At 46.7% G+C, this 24989-nt stretch overlaps 1 protein-coding gene across 2 annotated transcripts in view; it reads left to right on the forward strand.

Annotated features, from left to right (window-relative positions):
• LOC142312118 (uncharacterized) overlaps nt 1-24989 on the forward strand; it is a 70450-nt gene that overhangs the window by 6603 nt on the left and 38858 nt on the right. For both annotated transcript variants that reach the window (XM_075351003.1, XM_075351004.1), the window contains exons 4-8: nt 18204-18350; nt 18480-18659; nt 18744-18867; nt 18943-19040; nt 19238-19325. In XM_075351003.1, the coding sequence (XP_075207118.1) occupies nt 18204-18350; nt 18480-18659; nt 18744-18867; nt 18943-19040; nt 19238-19325 (637 nt within the window). The remainder of the gene's footprint in view (nt 1-18203; nt 18351-18479; nt 18660-18743; nt 18868-18942; nt 19041-19237; nt 19326-24989) is intronic.

A 24989-nucleotide genomic window follows, 5' to 3' on the forward strand; every position in this document is an offset into this window, starting at 1 on the left:
GCCGGCCGTTCTGACCCCGACTCCGCCCACTGCTCAGCCTCCAGGCATCACAGTGTGGGCGGTGGATGCCCTGTTTCCCACCCTCACACGGCCCCTCCCCCAGCCAACTCCAGCTTCCCATCGCCATTTTGCTCACACAGGCAGATTAGCTGTAATCTGTCAGTTATGTGGTTGTAAGCAGAGTGTAAAGGATCTCTAATCACACAGGATCGATTTCATGTGAATGGACTGCTGATGTATGACAACTCACGATATAATACATGTAGAATTCACAAATTAGGTGAAAAATCTCAGTTTTATGTGTTTTTTTAACCCCAGAAGTTTTTTTTCTACAATTTAGAAGAAAAAAAAAAAAAAGGATTTATTTCCAGATTTCATGATTCACTTTCAGCATGTCTATAGCACCGTTCTGCGGTACGTCGGCCAAGATGCCGCCTCCTATTGGATTCTGCAGGTCTCTGGGTATCATTAGGATTTAATTGCCGTAATGTTGGTTTCTTGATTCTCTCATATTTTTAAATAGCAGAATCTGACAGGAACTGTATTACCAGGAACGCCCTAAGGGGAAGGCCACTGCTTCTAGCAAACAAGTATATATGCTTAGTACCAGACAACTCCTTTAGATCATATATCTGTGGGGCCTCAACCCTGTCTTTTCTTAACAATGACGCAGCAGCGCCCTGATTCCCTGGCTCCGGCGTGACCGGGATCCCTCTCTCTCGACTCGGAAGGCAGCACACAGGTTCTGGGTACGATTTGCTCCTACGGAGATAGCCCTCATGTATGAGCGACAGTTTAGTCGTTCTCCTGTCTCCGGCCTAGCAGTCCCAGCGAGAGTACCTTTGCATAATCCCGCTCCGCCCGACCCAAACCGTTTCCCATGCCTTGGTGTAGTTCCCCTAGGTCAGGATGTCCAGCTATGCTCTGGCTGCTCTGCAGACCCGTAGCATCCACAGGACTCCTCTCCCGACGCGGACCCGCCAGGTCTCGTCTTCAGCGCCTTCCCAGGCTTCACTCTCATCCCCAGGTCCAGACTACCACTCCTTCCTGGAGTCCTCCGACCTCCCGGGTGATGATTCAGATGCAGCACCTCTGCTGGATTCCGTACAAGCGGCTGATGTTCGGCGCATGGTGGATAGCCTGGTAGAAGCGGTGAATCAGTCTCTGAGGATACAGGTAGATCCTGTCTCTTTTCAGAGCACCCATGTCCCCTTTCAGCGGACGAGGCGTGTCCATAACGCATTCAGTGGACATCATGAGTTCGCTGAGTTACGAAGTAACCACAGGCAACAGCCAGTCACGGTATGTACCGGCGGTAAGTCCATTATTTTACATTATCCCTTCTCTGAAGGGCTCCGAGAAGAATGGGCAGACTCCCCTGTGGTCAGCCCGCCAGCTCCCGCCTATCTTCTCACTCCTAACAGTGCGTCTCTCAGGGACTCCACAGACCGTACCATTCACAGGTGGGCCCGCTCTGCCTTCGAGCCATCAGGAACTTCCCTTTCCCCGGCCCTTGCCTTGGTTTGGGTTGCGAAGCCGCTATGTCCTGGACGGACATGCTGCGCAGGGACTCTATGCCTTCTCTGCTGTTCCAGAACTGGCTAACATCTCTTCGCAGATCACACTCGCGGGTGAGTACCTTCGCTACGCAGCCCTGGCGCCTGCCAATGGAGCAGCCCAGGTCCCAGCAACAGTGTAGCTATCCGCCGAGCCCTCAGGCTCAGGACCTGGAACGCGGATCTGGCTTCTGAGGGTAGCTGGCTTCCCCTCCGTCTTAGGGGAGCGCCTTTTAGGACCTAGGCTAGTCCAATTGACCTCTGAGGCTACGGGAGAAAAGAGTACTCTTCTTCCCTATTTTCGGCCCAAGCCGTCCGGAACTCCTCATCCTCAGAGAAAAAAAAAACATCCTCCCCTCGGATGGACAAGGGGGCCCCGTCTTTTATGCCCAATCCCTCCTGGCGTTCGCGTCCCCACTAGTCCACGAAGTCCACTTCCAGGTCTCAGCGCCGCTTCTCCGAATGACTTGCGGTCTGCGGACAGCTGCGCCAGTCTAGTGGGGGGCTTCTGTCCCGCTCCAGCAGATCTACCTCCCATTAGAGGCAGATCCTAGGTCAGAGAGATCAGTCTCAGACTACGAAATAGATTCGATTCATTGCCACAAGACGTTTTTTCCGTTCTCGCCCTCCTGAGTCTCCTGTGCGTGGGCGCGTGTTCCTCCCCTCCATGGGGTCGTTCCTCCACTTTGGACGTGTGCAACAGTCCCGCCATCAGAACTTTTCCAGCGGTTTTTATTGCAGTCTCTTGTGGTCCCCAAGAGGGTCGGCTCGGTCCGCCCCCTGCTCGACCCGGAGTTTTTTCTAGCAGGTCCGTGTGACCTCGAGCATTTTGCATGGAGTTCCTCCACTCAGTGTTCACCTCCATTGAAGTCGGTGAGGTTCTGACGTCGCTGTACATTCAAGACGCCTACCTGGCAGGTAGTCCTCGCTTCAAGCAAATGGTCCCTCAACAGGGAAAGCCTCAACCAGATCGGCAACAGATAAGACTCCTAAGGTGGTCCTAATGACCTCCCGAATCGACTGGCAGGTTCCATGGTTCATCGCGGGCTACCATGACCACCTGCCGCTAGGGGTCGACGTGTGGACCCAGTGCAGGCCCCGTCCTTCTTTCCACTGCGGCCCCTGATCCCGAAGGTTCTTAAGAACATCAGGGCGGAAGGATTTCCAGCCATTCTAATGGCTCCAGAGGGGCCCAGACTAGCATGGTTCGCGGAACTTCTTCAGGACCCACGCTGTCCTCCCGGGACGCCTTCCATACCGTCCAGCTCCTTGTTGGCAGAGCCTTCTCTCTCTCTTTCTCTCTTACGAGAACCCAGAGGTCCTAAAATTTGACAGTCTGGCTACTGTCTCCTGGGTAATACCTCAGGCAGGCTTTTCGACAGAGTTAATACAGACAATGATTACAGTCAGGTTTCTATCTTCTGTGAGAATCCACTACCTCACGGGGAGCGTTCTTCCTTCGGTGGTCTGAAGAACACAGCATCTCTTCTCCCTCCCATCAAGGCAGGTCTAGATGCGAGTCTCACATTCTCCACACTTAAAGCCAACTGTCGGCTCTGTCAATCCTGGTTCAGAAGTCTCTCGCTTCTCGTCCACGGATCAAGGCCTTCATTCAGGGATTTGTCCATCCAGCTCCGCCGTATCGTCGGCCACTAGAACTGTGGGATCTTATGCTAGGGCTGGATTTGCTTCAAGGTCCGCCGTTTGCACCGTTCGAGATTCCTTCCTTCTCACCGGTTGTGGAAGAGTGGTGTTCCTCGTTGCCATCACTTCTCTGCGAAGAACGTCAGAGCTAAAGGGTCTTTCGGTACTTACCCCTTTTTGGATTTGTCTCCAGGACAAGGTCGTGCTCGGGCCGGCTCCCTCCCTTCTGCCTAGGGCAGTCTCGCCATTCCAGTCAAATGAGGAGTTTGTTTTCCCTGTCCTCCGGTCCTGGTCCTTCTCACAGCCTCAAGAAGGTCTTCCAAACTCTGGACCTGGTGCGAGCCCTCACACTCTGTGCCTACAGGACCGCACCTTCCCGTGAAACAGTTGTGCTGTTCATCATCCCATCCGGACTCAAAAGGGACATGCTGGTACCCAGGGCCTCAATTGCCAGATGGATCCGTTCCGCCATTTCCGAGGCCTCTTGGATAAAGGACAGATCTCCACCACGGGCAGTAAAGGCGCACTCTACTAGTGCAGTGGGAACCTTTTTGGCCGATTACGCATTAGACGTCGGCCGACCAGGTCCGTAGCACCGCCGCCTGGTCTAGTCTGCATTCCTTTAACAACTTCTACCAGGTTCACACCCAAACATCGGCAGAGGCCATTCTTGGGAAATAGCTTTTGCAGGTGGCAGTAGCACACCTGTACAAGGCGGGTACATTCACTTCTTGGGCAAGCCCGCCGAGGGAGGCCGTTTTTCTTACAATCCGCGGGGCTTGCCGCTCCCCACCCAGGGACTGCTTTTGGACGTCCCACGGTCCTGTGTCCCCCAATGAAACGAAAGAGAAGGATTTTTGTGTACTCACCGTAAAATCTCTTTCTCTGAGTCTTCATTGGGGGACACAGCACCCACCCTGCTTGTTTTATTACATATTGACTGTCTATCTCAGTGGCCCGTGTTCCCTGGACTCGGGTCGCACGACTACTTTGTTTACCTTGTCTTATGTATGGTTGTGTTTTTGTTCTCCTCCTACTGCTTGTGCACTAAACTGATTTAAGTCCGCCTCCGGCTCAGGGTGTACACTGCTAGGGAGGAGCTAACCTTTTTTGTCTACTTAGTGTCAGCCTCCTAGTCACAGCAGCATACACCCACGGTCCTTTGTCCCCCAATGAAGACTCAGAGAAAGAGATTTTGCGGTGAGTACACAAAAATCCATATATATATATATATACAGTGCCTACAAGTAGTATTCAACCCCCTGCAGATTTAGCAGGTTTACACATTCGGAATTGACTTGGCATTGTGACATTTGGACTGTAGATCAGCCTAGAAGTGTGAAATGCACTGCAGCAAAAAAGAATGTTATTTCTTTTATTTTTTTTTTAAATTGTGAAAAGTTTATTCAGAGGGTCATTTATTATTCAACCCCTCAAACCACCAGAATTCTGTTTGGTTCCCCTAAAGTATTAAGAAGTATTTCAGGCACAAAGAACAATGAACTTCACATGTTTGGATTAATTATCTCTTTTTCCAGCCTTTTCTGACTAATTAAGACCCTCCCCAAACTTGTGAACAGCACTCATACATGGTCAACATGGGAAAGACAAAGGAGCATTCCAAGGCCATCAGAGACAAGATCGTGGAGGGTCACAAGGCTGGCAAGGGGTACAAAACCCTTTCCAAGGAGTTGGGCCTACCTGTCTCCACTGTTGGGAGCATCATCCGGAAGTGGAAGGCTTATGGAACTACTGTTAGCCTTCCACGGCCTGGACAGCCTTTGAAAGTTTCCTCCCGTGCCGAGGCCAGGCTTGTCCAAAGAGTCAAGGCTAACCCAAGGACAACAAGGAAGGAGCTCCGGGAAGATCTCATGGCAGTGGGGACATTGGTTTCAGTCAATACCATAAGTAACGTACTCCACCGCAATGGTCTCCGTTCCAGACGAGCCCGTAAGGTACCTTTACTTTCAAAGCGCCATGTCAAGGCTCGTCTACAGTTTGCTCATGATCACTTGGAGGACACTGAGACAGACTGGTTCAAGGTTCTCTGGTCTGATGAGACCAAGATCGAGATCTTTGGTGCCAACCACACACGTGACGTTTGGAGACTGGATGGCACTGCATACGACCCCAAGAATACCATCCCTACAGTCAAGCATGGTGGTGGCAGCATCATGCTGTGGGGCTGTTTCTCAGCCAAGGGGCCTGGCCATCTGGTCCGCATCCATGGGAAGATGGATAGCACGGCCTTCCTGGAGATTTTGGCCAAGAACCTCCGCTCCTCCATCAAGGATCTTAAGATGGGTCGTCATTTCATCTTCCAACAAGACAACGACCCAAAGCACACAGCCAAGAAAACCAAGGCCTGGTTCAAGAGGGAAAAAATCAAGCTGTTGCAGTGGCCTAGTCAGTCTCCTGACCTTAACCCAATTGAAATCTTGTGGAAGGAGCTCAAGATTAAAGTCCACATGAGACACCCAAAGAATCTAGATAACTTGGAGAAGATATGCATGGAGAAGTGGGCCAAGATAACTCCAGAGACCTGTGCCGGCCTGATCAGGTCTTATAAAAGACGATTATTAGCTGTAATTGCAAACAGGGGTTATTCCACAAAATATTAAACCTAGGGGTTGAATAATAATTGACCCACACTTTTATGTTGAAAATGTATTAAAATTTAACTGAGCAACATAACTTGTTGGTTTGTAAGATTTATGCATCTGTTAATAAATCCTGCTCTTGTTTGAAGTTTGCAGGCTCTAACTTATTTGCATCTTATCAAACCTGCTAAATCTGCAGGGGGTTGAATACTACTTGTAGGCACTGTGTGTATGTGTATATGTGTGTGTGTATATATATATATATATATATATATATATATATATATATATATATATGTGTGTGTATGTATATATATATATATATTTATATATATATATATATATATATATATATATATATATATATATTGTGTATATGTATATATATATATATATATATATGTGTGTGTATGTATATATATATATATATTTATATATATATATATATATATATATATATATATATATATATTGTGTATATGTATATATATATATATGTGTATGTATGTGTGTGTATATATATATATATATATATATATATATATATATATATATATATGTATATGTATGTGTGTGTATATATATATATATATATATATATATATATGTATATGTGTGTGTGTGTATATATATATGTATATATGTGTATGTATGTATATATGTATATATATATACCGTATATTACACATTACACTACAGTTCAAAAGTTTAGGGTCACTTAGATATTTTCTTATTCTTGAAAGAAAAGCACTTTTTTTTTCAATGAAGCCGATATTAAATTAAACAGAAATACACTATACATTGTTAATGTGGTAAATGACTATTCTAGCTGCAAACGTCTGGTTTTGAATGCAATATCTACATAGGTGTATAGATTTCCAAGAACCACCACTTCAGTGTTCTAATGGTACATTGTATTTGCTAACTGTGTTAGAAGGCTAATGGATTTTTAGAAATCCCTTGAAGACCTTTTGTGCAAGTATGTTAGCACAGCTGAAAACAGTTTTGCTAATTAGAGAAGCTATAAAATGACCTTCCTTTGAGCTAGTTGAGAATCTGGAGCATTACATTTGTTGGTTCCATTAAACTCTCAAAATGGCCAGAAAAAGAGAACTTTTATGTGAAACTCGACAGTCTGTTCTTGTTATTAAAAATGAAGAATATTCCAGGTGAGAAATTGCCAAGCAACTTAAGATTTCCTACAACGGTGTGTACTACTCCCTTTAGAGGAGAGCACAAACAGGCTCTAACCAGAGTAGAAAGAGAAGTGGGAGGCCCCACTGCACAACTGAGCAACAAGACAAGTACATTAGAGTCTCTAGTTTGAGAAATCAATGCCTCACAGGTCCTCAATTGGCAGCTTCATTAAATAATTTTCGAAAAACGCCAGTATCAACGTCTACAGTGAAGAGGCAACTCCGGGATGCTGGCTTTCAGGGCAGAGTGGCAAAGAAAAAGTCATTTCTGAGACTGGCTAATAAAAGGAAAAGATTAATATGGGCAAAAGAACACAGACATTGGACAGAGGAAGATTGGAAAAAAGTGTTATGGACAGACAAATCGAAGTTTGAGGTGTTTGGATTACACAGAAAAGTGGGAGATTGTACAATATAAAAGGGATTTTAAATAATGAAGGCTATCACTCCATTTTGCGACATACCCTGTAGACAGCGCTTGATAGTGTTTGTCGCACCACCTCTGGCTTTTATAACAGCTTGCATTCTCTGGGGCATGGACTTAATGAGTGACAAACAGTACTCTTCATCAATCTGGCTCCAACTTTCTCTGATTGCTGTTGCCAGATCAGCTTTGCAGGTTGGAGCCTTGTCATGGAGCATTTTCTTCAACTTCCACCAAAGATTTTCAATTGGATTGAGATCTGGACTATTTGCAGGCCATGACATTTGACCTTATGTGTGTTCTTTCAAAGAATGTTTTCACAGTTTTTGCTCTATGGCAGGATGCATTATCATTTTGATAAATGATTTCACCATCCCCAAACATCCTTTCAATTGATGGGATAAGAAAAGTGTCCAAAATATCAATGTAAACTTGGGCATTTATTTTAGATGTAATGACAGCCATGTCTTTACCTGACATGTCTGGCCAGTGTCTTTACCTGACATGCAGCCTCATATGATCAATGACTGGAAATTTACATGTTCTCTTTAGGCAGTCCATTTTTTTTTATTGTTTAGCTTTTCTTTATGTAAATCCCATTTCCTTTTGGCGGTTTGTTACAGTTCAGTCACAGACATTTCCTCCCTTTCGTTCATCATCTGTTTTATTGTGCATTTCCTGTTTTGGAGACATATTGCTTTAAGTTTCTTGTCTTGACGCTTTGATTGCCTTTAACAACCTTCCCATGTTGTTTGTATTTGGTCCAGATTTTAGACACAGCTGACTGAACAACCAACATCTTTTGCAACATTGAGTGATGATATACCCTCTTTTAAGAGTTTGGTAATCCTCTCCTTTGTTTCAATTGACATATCTCGTGTTGCAGCCACGATTCATTCACTTGGTGCAACAGCTCTCCAAGGTGTGATCACTCCTTTTTAGATGCAGACTAATGAGCATATCTTATTTGATGCAGGTGTTAGTTTTGGGAATTAACATTTACAGGGTGATTCCATAATTTTTCCTCCTAATTGAGAGATTCCATAATTTTTCCCCCTGTTTGGTCGTGAAAAGTAACCGTTACTGGCCAGCACATTATGTTTTCATGATTTTTTAGTGTTTCTTAAAGGCAGAAAGTTGCCATTTGAAATAACTTTAGTTTTGTGCCATGTCTGTGATCTGCTTTTTTTAAACAAAAGTAAACAACTGAATGAACATCCCCAGAGCCAGGTAATTCCATAATTTTTGCCAGGGGTTGTACCAGTGACTACTAGAGTAATAAAAGTCCCATAGGAGAACTAAGTAAAAAGAGGTAAAAAAAAAAATAATAACAAAAAATAATAATAATAATAATAATAATAATAAAAAAAAAGAATAAAGCATCTTACAACTTTTACAACATGGTGAACGGCTAAAAACAAGCAATTCCTTAATTACTGTTTCTTCTTAATTCTGCATCAAAAGAGTGTAATACAAAGTGATCAAAAAACATTGTGGCCTAAAATGGTGCCAATAACAACTCCAAAGAACAAGCCTTCAGATGACTGTCGGCAGAAAATTAAAAAAAAAACTACTTCATTCAAAATTTGGTGATGCAGAAAACCTTTATTTTGTATAAAAAAAAAAGTGTTCTTTAGCGTGATAGCAGCCAAACCTAACATAAAATATATAAATCAGATATTGCTGTAGACGTACTGACCTGAAGAATAAAGACGACTTATCACTTATACAGCAAAGTGAAAGGTGTAAAAATAGTAATGAAGCCAATTCTTTAACTACTTTTGATTTATTTATTCTGCCTCCCAAAGATTGAAGTAAGGCTCAGCTCACATTTATCCTGCGCTCTTCATCAACCGCTTACACTGCAGATTATTTGTATATTTCTGAAAAACCAGATTCAGATAAAATTCCCAATGGAAAATTCACTGCAGATGGAGTCACATTGAACTCCTGTTTGGCCTGAGGTCCAGTGGTGTACATCTTTTTACTCGTCTTTTTAGGCGTGCACACAAGTACAGTCAGCAAGAGTTGTGTGCACCTTTGAAAAGGATTACATTGCTGAACAGAGTCCAAGTGGAGTCTGGAGTAATTTTGCTGCCTCATTAGTGATTGGACCTGTCAAAAAAACAAACACTGCCCACCCACCTTAGGAAATGTTTTGCTCTTGGCCATAGCAAAAGACTTCCGGAGGTGGGTGGGCGGTGTTGTATTTTTTTTTTCTATATTCTACGTAAAGAAAACAATTGAGAACGCTGAATGTAAGCTGATCACATACATTCCGCAGCACGCACAATGCTGCGCATCACTCAGACACCAGCACAGCTCAATACTCACCAGCATGATTTTCACGGCATTTTCCAAGCAAAACACCAAGTCTCGAGCCTAAAGTTCACTCATCTCTACTCCCGAGCCCTGTGGTGTGCCAAACAGTACTGTGCAGTCACATTTGGGGTATTGCCACATTCAGGAAAACTTGTATAACACATTATGGTTCCTTTTTTTTTTTAACCTATTTCCCTTGTGAAAATTGGAAATCTGGGGGTAAAGAAACATTTTAGTGATAAAAATGTAAGGAAACCTACTGAATAAAAGGGCGGTACACCTCTCCCACACATCAGTTGGTTTTCAACCTTGGAGGGGGAACCTGCTGGAGACGGTACTCACCAAAGAAGAACAAAGTTCTCGGGCCTCACTCATCTGGATGGTCAGGGGAGGGGTCCCTGCCACGGTGGAAGCAATTGGCCCTGGAGGTGCTGCTGTGGGCCCAAGGGGGCTTTCATGTCATGTGCGAGCGCATGCCATTGCACCTTCCAGAGTGTTCTGACAGACTGCCGCATTGTTCCACGTGCTCATGCGCGAGGTACGCATCCATATGGCACGTTCTAATGACTCGCACACCCGGAATCATGTCACCCGAGTCACATGACTGGAAGGCGGGGACCACTTCCAGGCTACCGGAGGAAGCAGTGTTTGGAGAGGGGGCTGTACCTGGCAGGTCCTGCACTTGGTTAAAAGTGCGGTCTGACTGCGAGTGGAGCACCTTTGGCTCCAGCCCGTTATTCCCTCCAGCAAGATGGAAGAGCAGACACCACAACAGCAGCAACAGTAATAGCAGACCAGGCCCGGTCAGCAGCAGAAGGCCTGACAAGGTAAGCCTGGCGTCTGCACTGATGGACGATCCGGGCGAAATGTTACTGGAACCAGCCAGCAGAGTCACGGATCCAGTAAGATGGACCTGGGAAAAAAAGCGCATTCCGCAGCCTCCAGAGGAAATGCGTCACCTGACTCTATTTATCCTCCTTATCCGATACCCTCAGTGACATCTTTTTGGTAAGTGATATACGTGAAAGTTCACTTTGTAAAGGATTCTTTCTTTATCGTTCCTTTGGGAGACCCAGACCATGGGTGTTTAGCTTCTGCCTCCGGAGGACACACAAAGTACTACACTTAAAAGTGTAGCTCCTCCCTCTGAGCTTATACACGCCCTGGTAGCCAGTCCTAGCCAGTTTATCGCTTTGTGTTCAGGAGGCATACATCCACACATGCATTCTCATCTGATTTGTTTGACTTTTGGAAAGAGTTTGAAGAAAAGCGGGTCCATGTCTGAACTCCCGGCATGTCCCTTCTCACCCCACTGTGTCGGCGGTGTTGTTAAGGTTGCTTTACAAGGCTGAAGCCTTACATGCCGCGCTCCTTCACCATCCCTTCTGGGCTCTGGCTTGAAGTGGGAGCCAGCACGGTCTCCATGCCTGGCAGGAGTCCGGTCTCCATCCACAGCCCCTTGAGGATTCTGTTGGACCGGAGCACTCATCCCCAGGGACATGGCCCTGCGTCTCAGCAGCTAAGTACCTGAGACGTTTATGTTGGGGGTCCCGGTTCTTTATTGTATGGGGAGAGTATGCTGTATGTGATTGTTTTTAACTTTTCCGGCGGGTTCTCCAGCTTTTGCCCGAGAACCGCGCTGATGGTGCCTGCTTGTCGGCCTCGCTGCTTAAATTTAGGCCCCGGCTTTGCCGGAGGCCTAGTTTCGTTTTCCTGCCCTCGCATGTCACTCATGCAGAGGGACAGGTTCGGCTCCTCCCGGCGGCCCTTCTACACAGGGGAGGGACACTCCCCACTGCTGGGGCGTCCCTCCTTCCCTGCAGGTCTTATAGCCCTCCAGTTCCCGCTCTTTTATAGGAACGCCCCTAGTCCCGCCCCCTCTCTTCGCTCCGGCGGCCATTTCTCAGGCAGAGTTCACTCTGCTCTGGGACATCCTGCATTCTGCATCTCTGCTGAGGTGCTGCACACTGGGGGACCGGGCTTCGGGATCTGGAGGGCACACAACACCGCGCTCAGCGGTCTGGTAAGCCACAGCCGGTCTCCGGTTGTGGACCTCTGTATATTCTCCCTGGGGTTCATTCTCTGCAAAGCCCCCACTCCAGCAGCATGTCTCACACAAGGAGCAAGGCTCCAAAGCTTTATTCTGCATGCACTGCATGTAAGCTCCTGCTGCCTGAGCCGAGCATTTATCCACACTGTGATGGTTGCTCTAACTTGGCGGTGCCACAGCCTGGAGTCTCACCCCCAGTGGTCTCTCAGGCTGCTGCTGCACCTGTGATTGAACCCCCGGCCTGGGTAGAGTCCTTTTCTAGGTCCATATCCCAGTCATTTGCTGAGTCCATGGGACTTTTGTCCAGGACTTTGATGAATATGCATCAGCCCCCTTCACAGGGTGCCTCTAATACTCTTGACAGAGGACTCCTATCCTCTGACCTCCGTCAATCAGAGCTGACGGAGGATTCATCATCTGATCCCAGACCCCGTCCTTCTAAGAGAAGGCGCAGGTTTTCCTCCTCCTCCCCATCCCACGGCTCTGTCTCAAGAGCTGACTCTCAAGATGAGGAGGATGCCCTCACTGGGGGCTCAGAGGCTATGTATCCCATCGATTTCTCTGAGGGTGACTCAGATCTTAGTGATTTGATTGCTTCTATTAATTCTGTGCTGGATCTCAATCCGCCATTGTCAGAGGAGCAACTCTCTTTGGCAGAAAAACATCAGTTTACCTCGCCTAAGAGAGTGAAGAGTGTGTTCTTTAACCACTCCAGTTTTCAGACCGCTGTGACCAAACCCAGGGCCTGCCCTGACAAACGCTTTCCAAAGCGTGGTTCTGATGACCGGTTTCCATTTCCACCTGAGGTGGTCAAGGAGTGGTCTCACTCCCCAAAGGTAGACCCTCCGTTGTGTCGGTGGCTGACGGCACCTCACTTAAGGTTCCACTGACCGTCAGATTGACCTTCTGGCCAAATCTGTGTATGAAGCTGCGGGGGCCGCGTTTTCCCCGACTTTTGCAGCAGTGTGGGCTCTCAAAGCCATCTCTGCTTCTCTAGAGGAGATGCATTCCCTCACCAAGGAATCTATGCCTGAGATGGTTACCTTAACTGCTCAGGCTTCAGCTTTTTCATCTTATGCCATGTCTGCCATGCTAGAGGCTGCTCACCGCACTGCGGTGGCTTCAGCTAATTCTCTTGTTATCCGCAGGATTTTGTGGCTTCGAGAGTGGAAGGCAGATGCTTCTTCCAAGAAGTTTCTTGCTGGGCTCCCTTTTGCTGGTTCACGGCTGTTTGGTGAACAGCTGGATGAAATCATTAAAGAAGCTACTGGCGGGAAGAGTACTTCCATGCCACAAACCAAGACCAGGAAACCCACCCAGGGTAGGAATCAATCGAGCTTTCGTTCCTCCAACTGGTCATCCTCTAAGCCTTCCGCCTCGTCCGCTAACTCAGCCAAGGATCAGAAATCCAACTGGCGCCCAAAAGCGCGTCCGCAGAAGACCGCAGGAGGTTCTGCCACTAAGGCAGCTTCCTCATGACTCTCGGCCCGCTCCAGCCACGTCCTTAGTCGGTGGCAGGCTCTCCCACTTTGGCGACACTTGGTTAAAGCAAGTCTCCGATCAGTGGGTGAGAGACATCATATCTCACGGCTACAGGATAGAATTCTCTTCCAGCCCTCCAAACAGATTTTTTCTCTCAACTCCCCCCTGCTCCAAGGCCGCTGCCTTCTCGCAGGCCGTGGCGTCCTTGCAGGCAAACGGAGTGATTGTCCCAGTTCCCGCTCAGGAACGGTTCAGAGGTTTTTACTCAAATCTCTTCCTAGTTCCAAAAAAGGACGGTACCTTCCGGCCCATCCTGGATCTCAAGCTTCTCAACAAGCATGTCCGGGTGCGGCATTTTCGCATGGAGTCTCTGCGATCAGTCATTGCCTCTATGACCCAAGGGGAGTTCCTGGCGTCCATCGACATCAGAGATGCCTATCTACATGTGCCAATCGCAGTGTCACATCAGCGTTGGTTACGTTTTGCGATAGGAGAGGATCATTTCCAATTTGTGGCTCTCCCCTTCGGGTTAGCCACGGCCCCTCGGGTATTCACCAAGGTCATGGCGGCAGTGATTGCGGTCCTGCACCTCCAGGGGTTAGCAGTGCTTCCTTATCTGGACGACCTTCTGGTCAAGGGTCCATCCAGCGCAGACTGTCAGCGGAGTGTTTCGCTCACTCTCGCCACCCTAGCCCAATTCGGGTGGATTGTCAATCTTCCCAAATCCACTCTGACTCCGACTCAGAGTCTCACGTACCTAGGGATGCAGTTCGAGACTTTGCCGGCACTTGTGAAGTTGCCCTTAATCAAACAGCAGTCTCTCCGGCTAGCGGTGCGCTCTCTCCTGAGGCCCCGCCGTTATTCCCTCAGGCGCCTGATGCAGGTGCTGGGTCAAATGGTGGCTTCCATGGAGGCGGTTCCCTTTGCCCAGTTCCATCTGCGTCCTCTGCAGCTGGACATTCTCCGCTGTTGGGACAAGCGGCCTTCCTCCTTACAGAGGTTAGTGGCTCTGTCGCCACGGACCAGGAGCTCTCTTCAGTGGTGGCTTCGACCCCTCTCCCTGTCCCAAGGGCGCTCCTTCCTGGCTCCGTCCTGGGTGATTCTCACCACGGATGCCAGCCTATCCGGCTGGGGAGCGGTACATCTCCACCACAGAGCTCAGGGCACTTGGACTCCGTCCGAGTCAGCCCTTTCAATCAATGTGCTGGAAACCAGAGCTGTGCTTCTAGCTCTCCTAGCCTTTCACCACCTGTTGGCGGGCAGGCACATTCGAGTCCAGTCAGACAACGCGACAGCGGTAGCCTACATCAATCACCAAGGCGGGACACGCAGCCGCCTGGCAATGTTGGAGGTCCAACACATTCTTCAATAGGCGGAGGACTCCAAGTCCACCATATCCGCAGTCCACATCCCTGGCGTAGAAAACTGGGAGGCAGATTATCTCAGCCGTCAATCCGTGGACGGTGGCGAGTGGTCCCTGCACCCGGCAGTGTTTCAGTCAATCTGCCGCAAGTGGGGCACTCCGGACGTGGACCTAATGGCATCCCGTCACAACAACAAGGTTCCGGTTTACGTGGCTCGCTCCCACGATCCTCAGGCCTTCGCCGCGGACGCTCTGGTTCAAGACTGGTCCCAGTTTCGTCTGTCCTACGTGTTTCCCCCTCTAGCTCTCTTGCCCAGAGTCCTGCGCAAGATCAGAATGGAGGGCCGTCGAGTCATCCTCATTGCACCGGACTGGCCCAGGCGAGCTTGGTATCCGGACCTGCTCCAACTGTCCGTGGAGATGCCGTGGCATCTTCCGGACCGTCCAGACCTGCTCTCGCAAGGTCCGTTTTTCCGCCCGAATTCTGCGGCACTCAAATTGACGGCGTGGCTCTTGAGTCCTGGATTTTGACGGCTTCTGGTATTCCTCCTGAAGTCATCTCCACTATGACTCAGGCCCGTAAGTCTTCCTCCGTCAAGATCTATCACAGGACTTGGAAAATTTTCCTGTCCTGGTGTCGCTCTTCTGGCCATTCTCCTTGGCCATTCTCGTTGCCGACCCTTCTGTCTTTTTTTACAGTCCGGTCTGCAGCTAGGACTGTCCCTCAACTCTCTCAAGGGACAAGTCTCAGCTCTATCAGTGCTGTTCCAGCGGCGTCTCGCCCGGCTGGCTCAGATCCGCACCTTCATGCAAGGTGCGTCTCACATCATTCCGCCTTATCGGCGGCCCTTGGATCCCTGGGACCTTAACTTGGTCCTCACGGTATTGCAGAAACCCCCCTTTGAGCCTCTTAGGGAGGTTTCTTTGTATCGTCTTTCTCAAAAGGTGGCCTTTCTAGACTCTCTCTCAGGAGAGTCTCTGATTTGGCTGCGCTCTCCTCGGAGTCACCTTTTTTGGTTTTTCACCAAGACAAGGTAGTTCTCCGTCCGACCCCGGACTTTCTTCCTAAGGTGGTCTCTCCCTTCCACCTTAACCAGGATATTTCCTTGCCTTCCTTCTGTCCGGCCCCTGTTCGTCGCTTTGAGAAAGCGCTGCATACTCTAGATCTGGTGCGTGCTCTCCGAATTTATGTGGCTCGCACCGCTGCGCTTAGGCGGTGCACCTCTCTTTTTGTGCTAACCACAGGGCGGCGCAAGGGTCTTTCTGCTTCTAAGCCGACCTTGGCCCGTTGGATTAGATCGACCATTTCGGACGCCTACCAGAGTACTCAGGTGCCTCCCCCACCGGGGATCAAAGCACACTCGACCAGAGCTGTCGGTGCCTCTTGGGCTTTTAGGCACCAGGCTACGGCTCAACAAGTCTGTCAGGCTGCCACTTGGACTAGCCTGCATACCTTTTCGAAGCACTACCAAGTGCATGCTCATGCTTCGGCAGATGCGAGCTTGGGCAGACGCATCCTTCAGGCGGCTGTCGCCCACTTGTGAAGTTAGGCTCCGCCTACTTCTTAGTTTTTTCTGTTTATTCCCACCCAGGGACAGCTTTGGAACGTCCCATGGTCTGGGTCTCCCAAAGGAACGATAAAGAAAAAGAGAATTTTGTTACTTACCGTAAATTCTTTTTCTTATAGTTCCGTATTGGGAGACCCAGCTCCCTCCCTGTTGCCTGTTGGCAATTTTCTTGTTCCATGTGTTATCACCGGCTGTTGTCGTGGACAGAGTCTCCGGTTGTTCCGGTTCTTACTCGGTTCTACTTGTGGGTGGCTATTCTCCTTCAGCTTTTGCACTAAACTGGCTAGGACTGGCTACCAGGGGGTGTATAAGCTCAGAGGGAGGAGCTACATTTTTAAGTGTAGTACTTTGTGTGTCCTCCGGAGGCAGAAGCTAAACACCCATGGTCTGGGTCTCCCAATACGGAACTAGAAGAAAAAGAATTTACGGTAAGTAACAAAATTCTCTCTTTTTTTTTCCTTCTGTTGTGTTTTGGTAGGAAAGGCCCAGGAAGAGTCTTACGAATACTAAGAACAGGGATTGTGCCCTCTGTAAGGAAGGGTTACCCAGTTCCTGGCCCAAAAACTTTGCTGTCATGTATACAGCAGACTGTCTATGAAGATACCTCTGGATTCGCCTTGGATCTTTAGAGCCATTATAAGATCCGAAGTGAAAAGCTCCCTAAAATCCCTATCTCAGGGAATGGAAGAGAAAGGGAAAAAGAGACTTAGAAGATCTTCCCCTCAGTCAAGTGAGTCGGACAGATCAGAAGGAGAGTGCAGGTTCTCTGACTCCTCCCGGTCACCATCCTCTTCCGACACCGATATTGGAGGCGTCACTGGTTCCATATACAGGATACAGATAGCTTAGTCAGAGCAGTTAGGCCCACCATGGGCACTGTCGAGGAGTGGGGAGGCTACTGTTTGTTATGTTTTAATTAGCGAACACTGATGTCACTCATGATAGAAGTGATGTATAGGTTAGCCATAGACGTCTAATAAGTCTGAATAGGGAATCCCTTATGGCTAGGATGATCACCTATATAATCTTAAGACAGATCATGGTCCTCTGCATTTTTAAATAGTTTGTCCTAAAGATCTTAAAGTAATGAATTAAAAGTTATATATAAATATATTAATTAATCAGTTTTTAGTTTAGGGCTTTAGTTGCCAATGACAAATTGTAAACTGCCGAGGATTGAACCCGCAAGACTGTGGAGGACATCAGCTTTGGGGACCTTGAGCAGAAAAAGCGTCGGGCCTTCCCGATCAATGAAAAATCGGGTCCCTTATCAAGAGGGAGTTGAAGAAGCCAGAGAATAGGGGTCCTCTCCCTTCTTCCTTCAAAAGGAAATATCCTTTTGATGAATCTGCTACAATATCGTAGAGTAAGGCACCGACACTGGAATATTTGGCCAGAGTCCGTCACTGACTAAATCACCACCATTTTTATAGTATCTTCTAATTCCAGAGCTTACAGCCCAGAGAATGCACCCTACTACATCGAATTAGAAGATTGAGGCATTTTTATAGAATCTTCTGAGCTGTAAATCAGACAAGATGTCTAATGTGATTACAGCCTGGCGAAGGCGGTAAACATTCATATAAGCGGCTGGTGGTGATGTCGTCAGTGACTGACTATGGACAAATATTCCAGTGTCGGTAAATGAGACATGGAAGATGAGTCTATGAGAAACATATCCAGCTGCGGACTCCGAGGAAGAAACTGCTTGTGTATGTCCTAAAAAATATATAGGATTTTTTAGTAGTTGTAAAGAAGAAAAAGTAAATACTGTAAAATAATGAAAAATAGTAACACTTCATTGGCCGAAGTAGTGACCAACAATAGCGAGTAAATGGTACAAGCTGACTGTCACCAATTCAACTAATGTTCCAGTGTATACAATCTAAGGATACAACATCTACACATTACATCTCATATGTATCCCCTATTATCTCTGGTGATTGTATCATTATATGGATTATTTACGATGATAGATTTTGTCATCTTCCCATTCAGGTCCCTTCAATATCGGATCCTCTCAGTGGAGATCTATATAACAGAATTTTTCTAATTGACCCGTCAAGGCTCGATATGGACAGGGACAAGATGGCGGAGGGGATATTACACCTCACCCTAGAGATCCTCTTCCGGCTTACTGGAGAGGTGAGAGATTCTGATGACGTCACATTACATCATTCTTATCTATGAGAATAACAGGTGGAAAGAACTGGAGAGGTGAGGACTCTGGAAATGTCTGTATTAAGATTTATTAATGTGTCTCTCCATAACCAGGATTACACAGTAGTGAAGAAGACCTCTAGTGACCGCTGTCAGGCCTCTGTGTCTGAGGGATGGAAAAGACCCCTGAGCCCAATCATGGAGTCTCCACCTCACTCCCTGATACATGAGGACATCAATGACCAGAAGATCCTAGAGCTCACCTACAAGATGATTGAGCTGCTGACTGGAGAGGTGACACTGCTGGGAATGCTGGGACATTATACAGTAACTTCTATGAATGGATCGGGGGGATGACAATATCATTGTATGTGTCAGATTCCTATAAAGTGTCAGGATGTCGCAATCTATTTCTCCATGGAGGAGTGGAAGTATTTAGAAGGACACAAAGACCTGTACAAGGAAGTCATTATGGAGGTTCCCAAGACCCTCACATCACCAGGTAATAGGATTAAATACACACGGCCTATAATTATCTGTATGTAAATAATTAATTCAGTGTATGTGCTTCTTCCAGTTTTATTCAGTAAGAGGACAACACCAGAGAGATGTCCCCATCCTCTTCTTCCACAGGACTGTAAACAAGAAAATCCCAATTTTCCTCAGGATCATCAGGTAGATGGAGAGACAGTGTCATGAAATCTCCCTATGATGTGTAGACGGCTGTGAAGGTCTTGTGTTCAGTCTTGTTTTATCCACCAGTATTATATGTTTTATACTTGTGTAATGAGAACGGTGGAGATGGCAGGATTAGAGCTGATCTTAGATGTGACTTCTCCATCTGTCTGTGACTTTTACAATATTTTTTTCAGGGTGAAGATCTAACCCATATTAATACTACAGAGACAGTGAGGGGTGATGAGCGGTGTAAAGAGGAGATTCCTACAGGTAACCTCCCAGGTGAGTAGTATCCACTAAATGTAGAGACGTCACAGATTCCTCTCAGTTACCAGCTGTGTCTGTTTTATCTGTGGGGTAGTCCGGCCATATCAAAAGCAACTGGTCACCCTTCTCCTGCTAAACCAAAACTGCCCCCACTACTTTGGGCATTGGAAGTCCTTCTATTGGAGTCAGATCTGTTTCGGCCAGAGATTACAGCCCGAAATACGCTCCCTACACTCTAGAATTAAAAGATGTTGACCCTTATCATCCCAGGTCTCAAACTACAAAGCCGAATGACAACTTAGAAAATCATGTGAAGAAAAATATAATCCGTATGGTGGGCCTTCCTTTTATGAGACATTAGTCCTTGTCCTTTTTATTCATATGCTCTAGTACCGTGTTTCCCCGAAAATAAGCTCTAGCAGGAATTTTGAGCATTTTCGGCGTAAGGCGTAAATATAAGTGTGCCGCCCCGGCGCAGACCGGGGTGCTCAGCTCCGGGGTGGTCATGGCTCGAGGGGTCTGGACCCCGGCTCTTCTAACACTCCGATCCTTGGAAAGGGGATATTTACAGGGGAGAAGTTCGTGAAGCCTCCTGCGGGTTGCGGTAATGGGAGTACCGCCGCTGCTGGAAGAAGTACCGGGGCAGATGGTGTGGAGCAGCAAGGTGTCAGTCCCTCCGCAGGTAGGGAAGGCCCCGGCCTGTGGGGATTTTTGGTGTGGGATGTTTGGGAGCTCAGGGCGCAGGGGGAACAGGTTACTCACTGTAGGTAGTCGTGGTGCAGGATGAGGATTATAACGCAGACACTCACACTGATGATAAACCAAAGGCTCTGTGCATCACAGTCTCTACAAGGGAGCCCGTCCAGGTGTCCGCTCCCAACGGTGTCACTTGATAGTCCGGAATCTGCCTCCGTGCACAATTTTAGTTGTCTGTTGTGGTCTCTTGGCATGAAGCTGTTGGGGCCCCCGCTACCTGTGTGTAGGGAAGCTATGCTCTTGATGGCTGGCACTTGGGATTTCATTTGGGCTACTTTTATGGAGAACCCTATCGGGTGTGCTGATGCCTTCAATCTCTGAGCTCTTAGGGAAGTTCATGAAGATACTCTCCCTCCCAGGTTAATTATCAGGATGGATAAATTGTCCTGTACCCCGCCATGCTCGGTACCGGTCAGTTCTTTTGGGGTTCTGTTGTCGACAGTCCTCCTGGACTATGAAAAATGCCACTTGCTAACTTGAAAGTGTGAATAATGAAATGCATACCTGCCATGAATATTAGGAAAAAGATATTTAGCAATCGCATTGATCAATGTAACTGAGCCCCTAAACCTCGTCAAGGTATATCAGCTCTGCCCCTTTCGGCCATGTTTTTTTCCATCTCCTATATAAGAAAGTCCTTGGTTACCCCTCTCCACCCACAGCAGTTTTTAATTGCAATGAGATGACACACAGTTAGGGTCATAGAGCTAGGGACCCCAATATAGAGATATACCTTGACGAGGTTTTGGGGCTCAGTTACATTGATCAATGCGATTGCTAAATATCTCCTTTTTCCTAATATTCATGGCAGGTATGCATTTCATTATTCACACTTTCAAGTTAGCAAGTGGCATTTTTCATTGTATGCTTCAATGTTTTTCGGTATGCTTATAGCATTATACTATTATCTAGCTTTGATGTGCAGCCTTATCCTTATGTACTATGTGTTTTTTTTTTTTTTGCTTGCACTCATAATATATATTAGTGCTCACTTCAGTTATCCTATTTAGTACTCCTGGACTATGTCCGACACACTATTTCCAATGTCACTGCCACCGGTCCCCGACTTCTGTGGTCCTGGACCACCGTCTGCGACCCAACCTTGGTCTCGCTACTACTCCCAGCTCCTCACTCTTTGAGGGCTACTCTCAACTCCCTTCCTTCAGCTCCCCAGGAGCTACCACTCCAGCAACTCTCACGCTGAGAGCTGTCACTCTTCTCCTCAGTCCCTCCAACCAGTCTGCTTGTCCCCTAGGTGGGTGGCCCTACTCCAGCTTGACCATCACACTGGTGTGTCTGACAGGTTTGATGTGAGGTGTGGTTGGGATTTGTAGTGCTGATGGTGTGAAACCGGTTATTGGGAACCTGGAACCATGACGGTTGGGTCCTGCATCCTGGGAGACAGGATGCAGTTCCCTGTAGCACCCTGATATAGTCAGGGGCGCTACATAAGCCCTCCCCGGAAAATAAGCCCTAGTTGCTGTTCAATAATGAAGTGTCCATGCAGCTAAAAAGGTTAAAGAATATTACAGGACACTTTTATATAGAAAGCAAACACCCCCAAAAGAAAGAAAACAAAAAACCCCACACTCATACTTGCCAAACGCAGAACAGGAGGGCCTGCAGTGGAACACATCAAGAACCTGCGGTGGAACGCACACACATCAGATCGCACACCCACACACATCAGAACGCACACCCACACACATCAGATCGCACACCCACACACATCAGATTGCACACCCACACTCATCAGATCGCACACACACCACATTCGGCAATACCGATTGCTTATGGCTGGCAGAGGAACCTGGAATGCAGTGCAGTGGAGCGTGAGGACTTGCGGTGGAATGCATCAATTTTATAGACACATTTTTTTGTTTATCTCATAGATAAATTTGACTTGCAGCCATTTAGCATATGATTAGTTATGCAGATTCTTGTCATGTCACTGCATTGTTACTGTTTTGCTTCTTAGATTCTAAATTTTAATATTTTGTAACTATTTTGTTAATCCACGTTTTGGCTTTCAACACTGCCTGAATCCTTTTGGGAATTCTTTCAATCAGATTCAGGCATGTCTCAACCAAAATCTAATCTCAGGTCTCTTTTACACGTTCCCAATGCTGGTGCATACTGGTTGACTTACTTGTGTATGTATAAAGCTTTTTCTTCAGCTTTACCCACATGATTTCGATTGAATTGAGGTCTGGGGACTGTGGGGGCCAATCCAGCACCTCTACTTCATTGTCATTGAACCATTTCTTTGCCAGTCCCTAAATATGCTTCGGTTCTTTGTTCTGCTGGAACGCTATGTCGTGCTTTTCATACCCATAGTACTGTAGTATATGAAGTAACTCATCTTGTAGGATAGTCGCATATACCTTAGCATTGAGACCACCATCGATTCTGGTCAAGTATCCAATGACTTTTGGCTGTGAAACAACCACAGATAATCAGGCTTCTTCCACTGAATTTCACAGTTCCTTCAATTTCTCAGTATTTTACCCTCTTTTTGCCTCGTTTCTTTAAGTCTTATTTGTGACCATCAGAGCCTACTCTATTGACTTTCATATCCTCACTTGAATACACCCGTTTCCAATAGTCTACTATCCACATTTCCTTCTTTTTTGCAAACTCAATTCGTATGATGATATTGAAGTTGAAGCTTCTTCCCCTTTTTCGGCCACTATTCCTAATTTCTGTAATGAGCGTCGCACAGTGCTTGCAAGGGCATCTGTGATCTTACTATTATGAAGCATATGAGCCACGTCAACGGATGTGTTTGTTCTGCCTGAACTGATAGACCTTGTGATGAACCAACTTGATGACTCCGATATATTGCCCGGAGGTCCACCTCTTGGATTTTGAATGGATGGACTTCATTTCTTATTCTTCTAACTGTCATAGCACCCACATGATGCAGTTTGGTAATTTTTTTGGCCAAGAGACCACCACCAATTAACTGGATGATGCTGTTCTTCTTTTCTTGGGAAATCTTCTTCATGGCTGCTCCTCGATTTGAACTAGTGCCTTTCACTTGGGAATCAACCTAATAACACTGATCTATTAGGGAATATGAGAAGAGGTTGTAATTTGTAGTAGACAGGAAGAAAAAGATTTTTCAAACACCAGAACCCAAACAGTAACAATGGAGTGACATGACAAGAATTTGCATAACTAATCATATGCTATAGCTGCAAGTCAAATTTATGTATGAGTTAGCCAAGATGATTGTCTATAAAATGATGGTATAGTCTCACGCTCAAAGTTGTAGTGGATGGTGAGATATGGAGCCTGAAAATAAAAACATTGTTACCCTTTTGATTGTTAGTATAAATTAATCCAATTGGTAAATGACATAAAGAGAAGAAAATTTAAACACCAAGTTATACATTCTTTAGCCGCAGCAAGATTACTGTAAAATGCAATAAGAGGGGATCATAACATTATATCTGCCCCAAAACAGTATGAGTGAAAAGGTCAGCTTAGGGCGCATACAATAAGTCCTCACACAGCCCCAGATCCCGATAACTAAAAACGTTACGAAACTTGGGAAAATGGCGAAAAAGCTAATTTAATTTTTTCTTAAAAATTTCTGGATTTTATTTCACCAATCAAATAATAATAAACAATTCGTGTTTGGTATCTTTGTAATTGACCTGGCATACTTGTAGTATCAGGGACAGGACGTGACTGGGCATGACTGGCTGAAGTTAGTGGGAGGGAGCGGAGACAGTGGGTGTGACCGTCCGCCCCCCCTGCATAATGAAAGCTTGTTACAGGTCTGCATGCCGGGCCATGCCTACTAAGATGGAAGTATGTCACTTTGATAATGCAAGGGGAGCTTGGCCCCCTCCTGAACCCCCTTTTGTGGGGGTCTTACCCTCAGTCCCTGGTGTCTATTATAAAGAACTCCATGACTACGTGGGCGTAAAAATTAATGTTAACTAAGTCCTGGTGGCTACGCCCACCATCTCTGCACCTACACATTATTGCCAGCTAGTCATGCCCAGTCACTTCTGGTCCCCAATACTATAAGAATGCGGCGATATCAAATATGTGTATATTTTTTATTTTTATAACTGTTCTATTTTCAATGGGGCGAATTGAAGCTCATTTGAACTTTTCGTTTTTTTTTTTATTGTGTAATATTTTTTAAAACTTTTTTTTTACATTTTTAAATTATTTTACTAGTCCCTTTAGAGAACTTGATGGATCAGCAGTCTGATCACCTGTGCATTTCTGTTGATCAGTGCTGCACAGTCCTGATCAGCAAAAATCCAATGTTCCTTTAAGAGCCGCCGCTCTGTCTGCTCTTACAGGAACTACGTCATGACAGCAACAGGGGTCATCACATGACGTGTTGCAATCATCAGCTCTCCATGACGGGGCCACCGATGGTGACTGGGAATGGCTCGATCTCCGCCGCGACCATTTAAATCTCACTGTCACATTTTGACAGCACGATCTAAGTGGCAAGTAGGCACGGGTGGATTGCGAATCCACCCGCACCTGTTAGCCTCACATGTCTGCTGTTCAAATCAGCCGACATGTGCCGGGATCACTGCCGCTGCAGCATACCAGTACGTCATTGGTCGTGTAGGGGGTAACGTACGTGAAGAATCATATTGCCGGGTCAACTTTAGTTAACCGTATAGTGAAAATGGTAAATAAAAAAGAAATATATGTATTGTGGAGTTTCATCTTCCCGCTCTTTTAGCGCTAAGTCCCGCCCCCCGCAGCTGCGATAAGCCCCCCCCTCCCAGTAAAGCGTGCGAGATCTCCATAGAGCTTAAGCCTTCCTGAGGACAGGGCCATCGGCTGATTTTGGTGAGGTGCTTGCTTCAATTGTAGCTCTGCTGAGCATTGCTTCCCCTCCTGGCATACTCCTATTAGGAACATGCAGAAATCTAAGGGCAC

Source organism: Anomaloglossus baeobatrachus, chromosome 5 (genome assembly GCF_048569485.1).
Source record: "Anomaloglossus baeobatrachus isolate aAnoBae1 chromosome 5, aAnoBae1.hap1, whole genome shotgun sequence".
Taxonomy (NCBI): Eukaryota; Metazoa; Chordata; class Amphibia; order Anura; family Aromobatidae; genus Anomaloglossus; species Anomaloglossus baeobatrachus.